At 54.2% G+C, this 12,543-nt stretch overlaps 1 protein-coding gene and 1 non-coding gene across 2 annotated transcripts; one reads left to right on the top strand and one right to left on the bottom strand.

Annotated features, from left to right (window-relative positions):
* Window positions 1–467: 467 nt before the first annotated feature.
* On the bottom strand, window positions 468–528 carry LOC129483648 (U7 small nuclear RNA). Its single transcript, XR_008658156.1, has one exon. It is a non-coding gene; the product is annotated as a U7 small nuclear RNA (small nuclear RNA).
* A 1,987-nt stretch (window positions 529–2,515) lies between these two features.
* Window positions 2,516–3,392, top strand: SLC30A4-AS1 (SLC30A4 antisense RNA 1). Its single transcript, XM_055279002.2, has 2 exons — window positions 2,516–2,751; window positions 3,004–3,392. Exons 1-2 carry the CDS (start codon window positions 2,549–2,551, stop codon window positions 3,059–3,061), a joined length of 261 nt encoding a protein of 86 aa, XP_055134977.1. The 5' UTR covers window positions 2,516–2,548; the 3' UTR covers window positions 3,062–3,392.
* Window positions 3,393–12,543: the final 9,151 nt, after the last annotated feature.

Here is a 12,543-nt window from a genome sequence, read left to right as displayed (position 1 = left end):
GTCACTGGCCATCTGACCATGGGAGACTATGGCTTAGGCTGGCCACACTTGTTCTAATCTTAGGGGCTAGGATGTCCCAGATGGCTGCAACCTGCCATGACCATGGGTAAACAGCTTCACTTGCCCCTGAAGCTTCCTTTACAGGGAGAACAGGGCACGACCGCACAGCAGACACAGCAGACGCGTGGGTCTCACCACCAGCCTGGGTTTTTAAGGGCAGAGACCTTGTGTTCTCACTTTTGTATAACTGCCCCCCCCACCCCATGCTACAGAGTACATGGCACGTGGTAGGTCCTCCTTAAACGTTTCTGATTAAGCCTAGTGACAAATGCTTTTGCAAAGACACATACCACAGTTGAGCTCTGGATACTTACTCATGAGATTTTCAAGTATTCATTTATTCGACAAATATTTATGTATGTATGTATGTATGTATTTCATTTTTTAAATTACTTTTCTTGGGGGAGGGGGGCTTTCCAGCAAAACCCAGAAAGCCTGCTAGACAAATTCTAAAAGAGCTTAACACTTCGACAAATATTTAAATGAATGCCTACTGTCTGGCAGGCACACACCAGGTGATAGTTGATCCAATGGTGAGCAAAACGGTAGGTCCTCTTGGGGTTACAGTCTTGTGGGGGAAGAAATAAACTAATCAGTTTCCCAAATGCACATAAAATGACAGCTATGAGAAGGTGACTGAAGGAAAGGGTCACAGGACTGTGGAAGCGTAGGCAAGAGGCCGGCCTGGGCTTCAGGGAGGCATCCCTGAGGTGAAGGCTTGCACATTGATCCACCCACCTACCATCCAGTAGGGACCACATTCCAGAGAGACCGACCTTCCTTCCTTCCCTTCCTTCCTGTCCTTCTTGTCCTTCCCGTACTTCCCGTCCTTCCCTTCCTTCCTTCCATTTCTTTTGAGACAGGATCTCATTCTGTCTCCCAGGCTCAAGTGCAGCAGTGAGATCCTAGTTCACTGCAGTTTCGAACTCCTGGGCTCACACAATGCTCCTGCCTCAGCCTCCTGGGTAGCTGGGACTACAGGTGTGTGCCACCACACCCAGATAATTTTTAAAAATTTATAGTAGAGACGAGGTCTCACTATGTTGCCCCAGCTGGTCTCGAACTCCTGGCCTCAAGCAGTCTCTGCCTATCTCTGCCTCCCAAAGTGCTGGGATTACAGATGTGATCCATTGTGCCTGGCCCACAGGAGCTCCTTTTCTAGTAGGCAGGTGGATCCTCTATGCAATGACAGAAATTAAATAAATGTCCATTCAAATTATTTGGGGGCCACACTGCACACCCATTCAGTTATCAAAAATAAATAAAAATATGAAACCTACCATTGACAAAGCTATAAGGAAATAGGTACAAATCATATATTGCTAGAAGCACTGCAACTTAGGTCAACTTTTTGGAGGACAACCTGGCAATAGCTGGCCAGAGCTTTGGATGCTGTACCCTAGGGTTTCACTTTGGGGAGCATTTCTTTTTTCTTTTCCTTTCTTTTTCTTTTTCTTTTTTTTTGTGAGACGGAGTCTTGCTCTGTTGCCCAGGCTGGAGTGCAGTGGTGGGATCTCGGCTCACTGCAACCTCCACCTCCCAGGCTCAAGTGATTCTCATGCCTCAGTCTCCCAAGTAGCTGGGTTTACAAGCACACGCCACCATGCCCAGCTAATTTTTGTATTTTTAGTAGAGACAGGGTTTCACTATGTTGGCTGGGCTGGTCTTGAACTCCTGACCTCAAGTGATCCTCCCACCTCGGCCTCCCAAAGTGCTGGGATTACAGACATGAGCCACCACACCTGGCCAGTTTGAGGAGTGTTTCAAAAGAAAATGCAGTGGTATTTATAATAATAAAAAAAATTAAAGGAAATAAGACCTGATAGAGGGGAACATTATATTAGTATGTGAAAAACAATAATATATCAATACATGGATTGCAGCAGGCACTGACAGGTTGTCGTTGTTTATGCGCCTTCCTGATGTTCACGAACATCACCTCCTTGGATGCTCACATCACTTCTATGAGGAACAGGAAGCTCAGGGCACCCAGCTGGTGAGGGCAAGAGTCTTGTGTGCCCCACATGACATCACACTGCCACATTCCATCTCACCGGCCCCCAGGCTGTCTGCTCTTGAGGGGGCTCTGGGGCACGGTGACACTCCCCAGTGGGCGAGGGAGCTGAGGTCACTGTCTGCTTTCAACACTTGTCCCTGAGTCACTGCCTGGGCGTGAGTAGGGGAAATCCAGCCCCTGCTGGCTGCAGCCACACAGCCTGCCTCCCCTGGCTCTGGGGGATGTCACCATTCTGAGGGCATCAAGCAGTGTGATGGTGAAGCCAGGTGCCCTCTCCCGATGGCTGCCCTTGCCCCATGGAGCCTGCCTGCTGGGATGCAGAGGAGGGGGGTACCAGCCCCTCCTGTCCCATGTCAGGTCTGTAGCACACAAGCTGCCTGCCCAGGGTCCTCAAATCAGCTGTCTTCACTCTGACCTGCAGGTCTCAGCTCCTGCATGCTGCAAGCTGGGCGCCTTCCTTCTACAGAACCCATGCCCCCTTGCAAGGAAACCATGGAATTTCCCCAGGAGTCTTCGACAACTCCAGGCCACAGGAAGGTCACAAATGGTCAGACAAGGAATGAATTCGAGGGAGGAAGCACCAGCCCTGCCCACGTTGTCTGGGGCCCCTACCAAGGGGACAGGAAAGCCCCACAAACAGGACCTGGAGCATCCAGGGAGCATCTGGGCTGCAGGTGGGTGTCGCCTTATACGCTTTACACCAGGCCCCTCCCCGCCTCCCCATTTAGAGCCTCCAGGACCAATCATATCGGAATCTCCGGGGCAGGACCTGGGGGCATCCATAATTTTTAAAGCCCTCCAGGTGTTTGCAGTGTGTAGACAAGGTTCAGGGCCACTAATTTAAACCCTAAAATTCTTATACTAGATCTTTCTATAGTTTGGGGTGTGCTACTTTCCTGTCTATGGAAATCCTGCTTGTCCTACAGGGCACATCTCAGCCGCCCCTTCTTTGGTGAAGCCTTCCTTGACTTCCCAGTTTCCTGAGGCAAAGTTAATTGCTTCCCCACCATCATTAATTCTGGCGGGGTCCGGGCCACGCCTGGGTGCAAATCCTGCCTCCATGACTTCCTAGTTGTACCGTGGCCACATCTCTCCACTTCTGCAAGCCTCAATCTTTTTATCTGTAAAATGAGGCTAATAATAAAAGCACCTATTTTATAGGGTTAATGTTCAGTTAAATGCAATAATCTGCTTATAACAGTGGTGGTCAGTAAATGCTAGCCATTTCTTATAACTCAAATTCTTTTCTGCCTTGTCTGTACTTTCAAAATGCAAACCTCTTGAAAGTAGAGTCTGAGTCCACCCCAGCCTCATGTTCCCCGTACTCTGTCTACACCGTGCTCTGCACGTAGCAGTATTCAGTAACTAGTTGATGAATAAAAGAATCGGAAGGGAATCCTTATGTGACATTAGAACTTGCTTCCCAGTTTAGCTCTGGAATAAATCCAGAGTCCATATATTGATTTGTTGAGCAATGTTTTCCTTTATTGAGTGCTTACTATATACCGAGAATTTAAAGATAAACACACAATTGCTGTCACTGAGGAGAGTCTGGCGGAAGACACAGATTCATGACTTTGTTATTATGCTTGTAACATTGTCTCAGAAGTGCCACTGAGGCACAAAGGAAGAAGAGGGGAAGGGGAGGGAGGAGGGAAGTGTTAGTGCAGAGGATACAAGGAGAAGGAGTTTGCCGGGTGGAGAGGCAGGGAAGGGCACTGGAGCTGAGGGAACAGCACCTGCTAGGCCAGAAAGACCCAAGAGGGCGAGCTGCAATCCGAGGATGGTGTGGTATGGCAGGAAAGCCGTGGGGGGGTGGAACTGGCCAGGCAGACCATGGCTGGAATGCGAGGCTTGAGGGCTGGACTAAGAGGCTAGGACTTCAGCCAGCCAGGGAGGGTCTGGTCATGTTTGTGAGCCGAGAAGGTAAACAGAGCGCACCTGGGCTGGTTTCCTTCTCTCAGGCCGTCCTGGCGGCCACGCCTTACCGAAAGGAGTCCTGACTCAGAGCTGCTGTGCAGTCCCTTCTCCTGTCCCTGCCTGGAAGAGGCCTATCAGGTTGACCAAGCTTTGCTCCCACCTGTGGGTGAGAAGGGCAGATGTGGGTGTGGAGGAGGAGGAAGATTGGATGTCGATGATCCTGTGAGTTTCATTCATTGTAGGTATAACTTTCAGGCTCAAACTAGAGGCAAAAGATGGGGCAGCCCATGAGAAACAGGCAGGGGAGCAGGCGTAGCAGAGGGGCTCCGGCTGCTGACAGGCAGGGGACTTGCCTCTTCTGTTTGTTTGTTAGAAATCATGACTCTGCCATTATCTGCTGTGACATCTTGAGTACTTAACCCCTCACTCGAGACCTCAGTGTCATCTTCTGTAAACTGAATGCAGTGGGCCAGGTGATCTTTCAACTCTGTAATTCCAAGGAAGAAGGCGGTTGAGGGAGCGGTGTGGATTTTGTAGATAAGGGGCCGAGGGTGGGGACTCCCAGACAGGACAAAGTCTCTTCTGGAAGGAGCAGCAGCCTTTTCAGAGTGGGTGGGTGGCGGAGCTCCCCTTCCTTTGCTGCTCCTAGGCCTAGCGCAGCCTCAAACCCCGGCAGGTACTGAGGAGGTGGGGGAGTAGAGCTCCTCCCGACCCGGCAGAGGGAAGTGGAGCAGCCTCAGCGAGGCGGCCCTGGGAAAAGTGCTAGGGTACGGCTGCCCTAGGCCCCTCTGATCCCGATCCCAGCTGCTCTTCTCCTCCCCAGCACTGTATAGCCCACAGGAGCTAAATCCAGGGGCAGACCCCAGGCTTCTGCCCAAGGGTAGAGGGTGGCAGTGGCAGGTCAGCCAGACTTCTGGGCCAAGAGCCCAGAGAAGAGCTGGTGGCCATAGCACAGGCTACGTGAGGCTGGGCAGCGGGCTCACCTCCCCTCAGCCCCCACCCACCTTCTGCTGGCCTGAGGCATCCTGGAGACCCCTCAATCCCAACAGCTTAGTCACAGTCCCTGAAAGTCCTCGGGTTCACAAGCATTCTATTTTAAGTAATGGTTCTCTCTACTTTTATTAGCACCCAGCACCCAGCACTAACCTTTTGTGAAGATATAAAATCAAAGTAAAAAACTCTATTATTTTTTTTTAAAGCAAACCCTCACACATGGATTAAGAGGACCTGTTCACCATTCGCGCGGCAGACATTACTGAGCATTTACTATGCCAAGCCCTGTGCTGGGCTCAGGAGGACCCAGGGTGGGAGCAGAATCCCATGGAACCGCCTAGGAGGTTCAGGAAAGACTCCTTTAGGGAGGAGAACCTTGAGCTGAGACCAGGAGGGCTGGAGAACTTGGCCAACTGAAGGAGAGAGGCCAGCCTGAGCCAGGGCCAGGAGGCAGGGACTCTGAGTAGTTTCTTGTGGCTGAAGCAGGGAGTTAACAGGAAAATGTTCCTTTTCCTGCACTCACACAGTTGTAATGGTCTGTGTCGTTATTTGTTTAGTGTCTGTATCCCCTGCTAGACCACAAGCTCCAGGAGGGGGTACAGTGTGTATGTTCACTGCTGCATCCTGGTACCCAGAACGATGCCTAGCACAGGGGTCCCCGACCCCCAGGCCAAGGACCAGTACCAGTCGTGGCCTGTTAGGAACCAGGCGCACAGCAGGAGGTGAGCCACGGGTGAGCTGGCATTGCCGCCTGAGCTCCACCTCCTGTTAGATCAGCAGTGGCATTAGATTCCCCTAGGAGCTGGAACCCTACTGTGAACTGCACGTGGGAGGGATCTAGGTTGCACACTCCTTATGACGATCTAATGCCTGATGATCTGAGGTGGAACAGTTTCATGCTGAAATCATCCTGCCCCATCAGTGGAAAAATTGTCTTCCATGAAACTGGTCCCTGGTGCCAAAAAGTTCAGGAACCACTGGCCTAGCACACAGCAAATGTTCACTTAAATTGGTGTCACAGGAACAAGTGAAAGAAATAATTCTCATGTTAATTTGGGTTAGATCAGAAAGGGCTGTGAAGCCATGCTAATGAGTTTGGATGGTCTCCCAGGGCCAACAGGAGCCACTGAAGGTTTTGGGTTTTTTTTCTTGTAATTATTTAGAATTTTGGCCGGGTGTGGTGGCTCATGCCTATAATCCCAGCACTTTGGGAGGCTGAGGTGGGCGGATCACTTGACGTCAGGAGTTTGAAACCAGCCTGGCCAACATGGTGAAACCCCGTGCCTACTAAAAATACAAAAATTAGCCAGGCATGGCCTGTAATCCCAGCTAGTGGGGAGGCTGAGACACAACAATCACTTGAACGCAGGGGGTGGATGTTGCAGTGAGCTGAGATCGTGCCACTGCACTCCAGCCTGGGCAACAGAGTGAAACTCTGTCTCAAAAAAATAAAATAATAATAATAATAATAAAAAAATGATTTTATTTTTGTTTTTATCGAGATGGACTCTCACTATGTTGCCCAGGCTGGTCTGGAACTCCTGAGTTCAAGCAATCTACCCGCCTGAGCCCCCCAAAGTGCTGGGATTACAGGCATGAGCCACCGCGCCCGGCCCACTGAAGGTTTTAAATAGGGGAATGATATGGTCATTTTTGCCCTTTATGAATCCCTTTTTGGCTTTGGTGTGGAGAACGGCCAGGATCAGAGAGTTCACTTGAAACCTAAAGTCAGTGATGTCTCTGGAGATGAGGGGGCAGCACAGATTTGAGTTTAAGGAGACTTGATCCAGGGGTGCAGAGAGTGACTGGATGCAAGGAGTGAGGGTGACAGAGGTGGCCGGGAGGACGCCAGGCTTCTAGACCTGGCAGGTTTCCCACCGTGGCCCATAGGATGGTGTATACGTCCACATTGTCATCCTTACCTCAGGGCACTGTTATGATTGATTGTCTTTTTTTTTTTTTTTTTTTTTTAATTTTTTTTGCATACAAAAACAATAAACATTTTCTAAAAATACATACAAACAAAGAGATGCGTATCAAACATATTAGGAAGGTTGCACATGGGAAGTCGGGGAATAGAAATGGGGGTGGGAGTTAAAATAAATGAGAGAGGGACTTTATATGGATCAGTGATAATAACTCAATCCTCTATTTGACAAAGAAGAGGGAGAAGGAAGAGGAAGAAAAAGAAAGTGGGATAAAGGATCAGAAAGGGAGGAAAATAGAAGAAATTAGAGTATGACTCCAGGGTAGACCTGTTTTGTTGTCATTGAGTTGGTTGGTTGGTTTGTCTGTTGTATTCTTCATGTTTCGCCAAGTTGGCCAGACTGGTCTCGAACTCCTAGCCCGAAGTGATCAACCCGCCTCGCCCCCCAGAGTGCCGGGACCACAGGCGTGAGCCACCACGTCCAGCCCCCACATTGCTTCTGGCCTCCGTGGTAGACCTCCCAGACGGAGCGGCCAGGCAGAGGAGCTCCTCACTTCTACCCAGACACGGGGCGGCCGGGCAGAGGGGCTCCTCACTTCCCAGATGGGGCGGCCAGGCAGAGACGCTCCTCACTTCTTCCCAGACGATAGGTGGCCGGGCAGAGGCGCTCCTCACCTCCCAGACGATGGGCGGCCGGGCAGAGGCGCTCCTCACCTCCCAGACGATGGATGGCCGGGCAGAGGCACTCCTCACTTCCCAGATGGGGCAGCCGGGCAGAGGCGCTCCTCACCTTCCAGACGATGGGTGGCCGGGCAGAGGCGCTCCTCACCTCCCAGACGACGGGTGGCCGGGCAGAGGCGCTCCTCACCTCCCAGACGACGGGTGGCCGGGCAGAGGCGCTCCTCACCTCCCAGACGACGGGTGGCCGGGCAGAGGCGCTCCTCACCTCCCAGACGGGGCGGCCGGGCAGAGGCGCTCCTCACTTCTTCCCGGACGGGGCGGCCGGGCAGAGGCGCTCCTCACTTCTTCCCGGACGGGGCGGCCGGGCAGAGGCGCTCCTCACTTCCCAGACGGTGGGTGGCCGGGCAGAGGCGCTCCTCACTTCTTCCCGGACGGGGCGGCCGGGCAGAGGCGCTCCTCACTTCTTCCCGGACGGGGCGGCCGGGCAGAGGCGCTCCTCACTTCTTCCCGGACGGGGCGGCCGGGCAGAGGCGCTCCTCACTTCTTCCCGGACGGGGCGGCCGGGCAGAGGCGCTCCTCACTTCTTCCCGGACGGGGCGGCCGGGCAGAGGCGCTCCTCACTTCTTCCCGGACGGGGCGGCCGGGCAGAGGCGCTCCTCACTTCTTCCCGGACGGGGCGGCCGGGCAGAGGCGCTCCTCACTTCCTCCCGGACGGGGCGGCCGGGCAGAGGCGCTCCTCACTTCCTCCCGGACGGGGCGGCCGGGCAGAGGCGCTCCTCACCTCCCAGACGATGGGAGGCCGGGCAGAGGCGCTCCTCACTTCCCAGACGATGGGTGGCCGGGCAGAGGCGCTCCTCACTTCCCAGACGGGGCGGCCGGGCAGAGGCGCTCCTCACTTCCCAGACGGGGCGGCCGGGCAGAGGCGCTCCTCACTTCCCAGACGGGGCGGCCGGGCAGAGGCGCTCCTCACTTCCCAGACGGTGGGTGGCCGGGCAGAGGCGCTCCTCACTTCCCAGACGATGGGTGGCCGGGCAGAGGCGCTCCTCACTTCTTCCCGGATGGGGCGGCCAGGCAGAGGCGCTCCTCACTTCTTCCCGGACGGGGTGGCCGGGCAGAGGCGCTCCTGACTTCCTCCCGGACGGGGCGGCCGGGCAGAGGCGCTCCTCACCTCCCAGACGATGGGAGGCCGGGCAGAGGCGCTCCTCACTTCCCAGACGATGGGTGGCCGGGCAGAGGCGCTCCTCACTTCCCAGACGGGGCGGCCGGGCAGAGGCGCTCCTCACTTCCCAGACGGTGGGTGGCCGGGCAGAGGCGCTCCTCACTTCCCAGACGGTGGGTGGCCGGGCAGAGGCGCTCCTCACTTCCCAGACGGTGGGTGGCCGGGCAGAGGCGCTCCTCACTTCCCAGACGGTGGGTGGCCGGGCAGAGGCGCTCCTCACTTCCCAGACGGTGGGTGGCCGGGCAGAGGCGCTCCTCACTTCCCAGACGGGGCGGCCGGGCAGAGGTGCTCCTCACCTCCCAGACGGGGCGGCCGGGCAGAGGCGCTCCCCACCTTCCAGATGGGGCGGCGGCCGGGCAGGGGCTGCAATCCCAGCACCCTGGCAGGCCAAGGCAGGCGGCCGGGGGGTAGAGGCTGCCGCGAGGCCAGACCACGCCACCGCACTCCAGCCGGGGCAACACCGAGCACTGGGTGAGCGAGACTCCGTCTGTAGTCCCAGTACCTCGGGAGGCTGAGGCGGGCAGAGCACTCGGCGTCAGGAGCTGGCGACCAGCGTGGCGAAGATGGTGAACGCGTGCCTGCATCCAAAGGAGAAAAGGCAGGCAGCGGTGGCGCGCGCTGGCAGTCCCAGGGAGTCCGCGGCGCGGGCAGCAGGAAGCCGAGTAGATTGTAGCCTTGGAGAGAGAGAGAGAGATAGAGAGAGAGAGAGAGAGAGAGAGAAGGAAAGAAGGAAAGAAAGAAAGAAAGAGAGAGAAAGAGAGAGAGAGAAGGAAGGAAGGAAGGAAGGAAGGAAGGAAGGAAGGAAGGAAGGAAAGAAAGAAAGAGAAAGGAAGGAGGGAAGGAAGGAAGGAAGAAAGAAAGAGAAAGAAAGAAAGAAGGGAGGGAGGGAGGGAGGAAGGAAGGAATCGTCTCTTTATGGGACTCTCCCCAGCAAGTGGGCCAAGGCGGGAAGGCCAGGGCGGGCCCTGTTCACCTTTGCAGCTCTCATGCCTAGCACATCAGAGTAACTGCTCAGTTAGTGTTTAGTGGATGAAATTCTGGTTGGAATTTGTGTATACAACTTTGTTTTCAGAAGGGTGAGAGATAAATTACTGTTTAGTAAATGCAATGTCATAGACATAGTGCACCCAAAAGAAAAAAAATCATTTCAGGGCCAGGTGTGGTGGCTCATACCTGTAATCCCAGCAATTTGGGAGGCCGAGGCAGGAGTATCACTTGAAGCCAAGAGTTTGAGACTATCCTGGGCAACATAGCAAGATCCCATCTCTACAAAAAAACAAAAATATAAAGTCATTTCCATTTGTGAGCTGTGTTCAGAAGCCTGGGAGCTGGGTTGAGGCAGGGAGGGATGTGGGGAGCCCAGGGTGTGGAGGAGGTGGTGGGGGTCCCTGGGCCGTGAAGGTTGCTGGACAAAGGAGACCGTCCAGGTTTGGCCGCTGGCGCTTGGTGCTCTCCCCGAGATGAGATCGGAAGGGAGGGGCAGGTTTGGAGGAGAGGTGACAAGTCTGAGTGCCCATGGGACATCCAGCTTGATGTATAAACTAGAAGGTGCTGGAAGCCTTAGGTGTGAGTGAGAAGACACAGAGATGTGGAGAGGAGGGCTGGGGGTGACCTGGAGAAACAACTGTTGAGGGGGCAGAGAATCAAGTGGCCAGGGAGCTTGGGGACACACTGGGAGGGCCACCTCAGGCCCGGGGGTCCTGTTGCCTCTTCTCCTGTGCCGTTACCCAGCAGGGGGACCAGGGGCCTGGGAGAGGCGCCAGCACTTTACTAACAGCCCAGCGCTGTGGGGTTTCGTTTCTGCTGGGTTCTGGCTCACCTTCCTCTTGTGGTCAGAAGAATGCAGAATCCTGTGGTTTCCCCGCTGCACAAGGCCTGCTGCCGGCCTGCCGCACTTTCCCTCAGCTCCATCACTGAACTTCTTTCATTTTTGCAGACGAACCTTGTCACCCTCCTCATAACCCAGGTTTCCCCTGCCTCCACCCCACCCCCAGATTGGTCCTGCTACCCTGCAAGTGAGCCAGGGTCTTCCCAGCTGTGCCCTGAGTGGGCTCAAGGGTGTTTCCTGGGCATGGTACCACCTCTCCCTCCCACTGCCTCCCTGCTCCTGCTTCCCTCCCCTCTGGTGTGGCTGAGAAAAAGGTCCAGAGCTGGCAGAGCAGGTGGAAAGCCCTGGGGCTGGCTGTCTCAGCTGCTGCACATTCAGGTTCTCTGAGCTGTGGGCCAGGTGCAGCGGTGTGCTGCTAAATGGATAACAACAGGCTCTGGGGGCAAGCAATACAGCATTAGCTGATTTCTATGACACAAATACTCCCACCATGGGCAATTTCAGGCTACTACCAAGATGTTACTGAAGGCAGAATGGGAAGAGGTGTGCAGTAGCACCTGCCATATGATATTTCCACCCTACAGACCCAATAGACATGAGTAGCCTCAAGAATATCTATAACTGCAAAACATACAAGAATTAGGAAGTGATATGTTTTCAGTATTTATTGCTTTTTAAATAATTTATTTTCAGCTGGGCATGGTGGCTCACACCTGTAATCCCAGCACTTTGGGAGGCTGAGGCAGGAGGATCACCTGAGCTCAAGAGTTTAAGACCAGCCTGGGCAACATGGTGAAATCCCTTCTCTGTTAAAAATTAAAATATTAGACGGGTGGTGGCACGTACCTGTAATCTTAGCTACTCGGGAGGCTGAGGTTGGCGGATCGCTTGGGCCCAGGAGGCGGATGTTGTAGTGAGCCAAGATTGTGCCACTGCACTCCAGCCTGGGCGACAAAGCAACACTGTCTCAAAAACAAAAACAAAACCTTATTTTCTCATGAGTTAATTTAATTTTTAAAATAATGACAATTTAACAACTGCTTTGCAAAATTTCTGAGAATTCCACAATTAGCTCTTGCAAGCCGTACAAACTGGATCCAGCAAACCACTAGCACCAGGAAGAAAGGAAGAGGCTCCAAACCCCAGACTCCAAGAGACGCGTTCACAGGGCTGTGTACCCTTTCCCAGCATCCATCTCTCACCCTCCCTCTGTCTGGACACCGTTAGTCTGGGTAGCAGGTTGTGGGCAGCAGGCCTCAGAATCCCTGCGTCGGGTCAGCCTTGGTGGGAGCAGAGCCTGGCTCCAGGCAGCCCCTCCCACTCAGCAGACCCACTGTTTCCCGGCCTGGACCTGGGGACCTGGTGCCAGCCCAGAACCCAGCCCCTGGACACCTACCCTGGGAGGCCTAGAGCAAGGAAGTTTCATGGTGCAATGTCCTTCCCCTTGAAGGTGTGAAGCCCTGTGAGGGCTGGAATTTCCACATTGCTCAGATAGTGGGCTTGCTTAGTCTCCCCAGTGAAGAAAACAAAAGAGAACAAGTGGCCACGGCCTCTGTCTAGGCATCTCTTTATTCCTCTGGGCTGCAAGGGGCCTGCATTGGGTCTGAACAAAGCTGAAACAGAGGAAAGCTTTGAGGGTGCATCTCAGCCTGGAGCCATTTCTGGACAGTGAGAATGAACAGCAGTGATGACGTCATTCACCACATTCCACATGCGCTCGTCTTTGCACTAGGCCTTGGAGGCATGAGGGTGGTGACTCATAGCGGTAAAAACCCTGTCTTGGCTACCCCAGGAAATGAGTGGAATCTGTGGCTTGATGTTCCTGTGTTCTTGCTGATGAACCACTCACGATGTCCACGTAGTGGCTGCTGCCAGGCGCTTGTGAAAGCTGGAGAAAA

Source organism: Symphalangus syndactylus, chromosome 5, assembly GCF_028878055.3.
Source record: "Symphalangus syndactylus isolate Jambi chromosome 5, NHGRI_mSymSyn1-v2.1_pri, whole genome shotgun sequence".
Taxonomy (NCBI): Eukaryota; Metazoa; Chordata; class Mammalia; order Primates; family Hylobatidae; genus Symphalangus; species Symphalangus syndactylus.
This window is presented reverse-complemented; position numbering and strand designations above follow the sequence as displayed.

What these genes read in the sequence shown, in the direction of transcription:
- SLC30A4-AS1 (XM_055279002.2), top strand. Translation starts at nt 2,549, where the DNA reads ATGCCCCCTTGCAAGGAAACCATGGAATTTCCCCAGGAGTCTTCGACA. An exon ending in AGGGAGCATCTGGGCTGCAG is followed by an intron (nt 2,752 to 3,003) that starts GTGGGTGTCGCC and finishes CTTGTCCTACAG; the next exon opens with GGCACATCTCAGCCGCCCCT.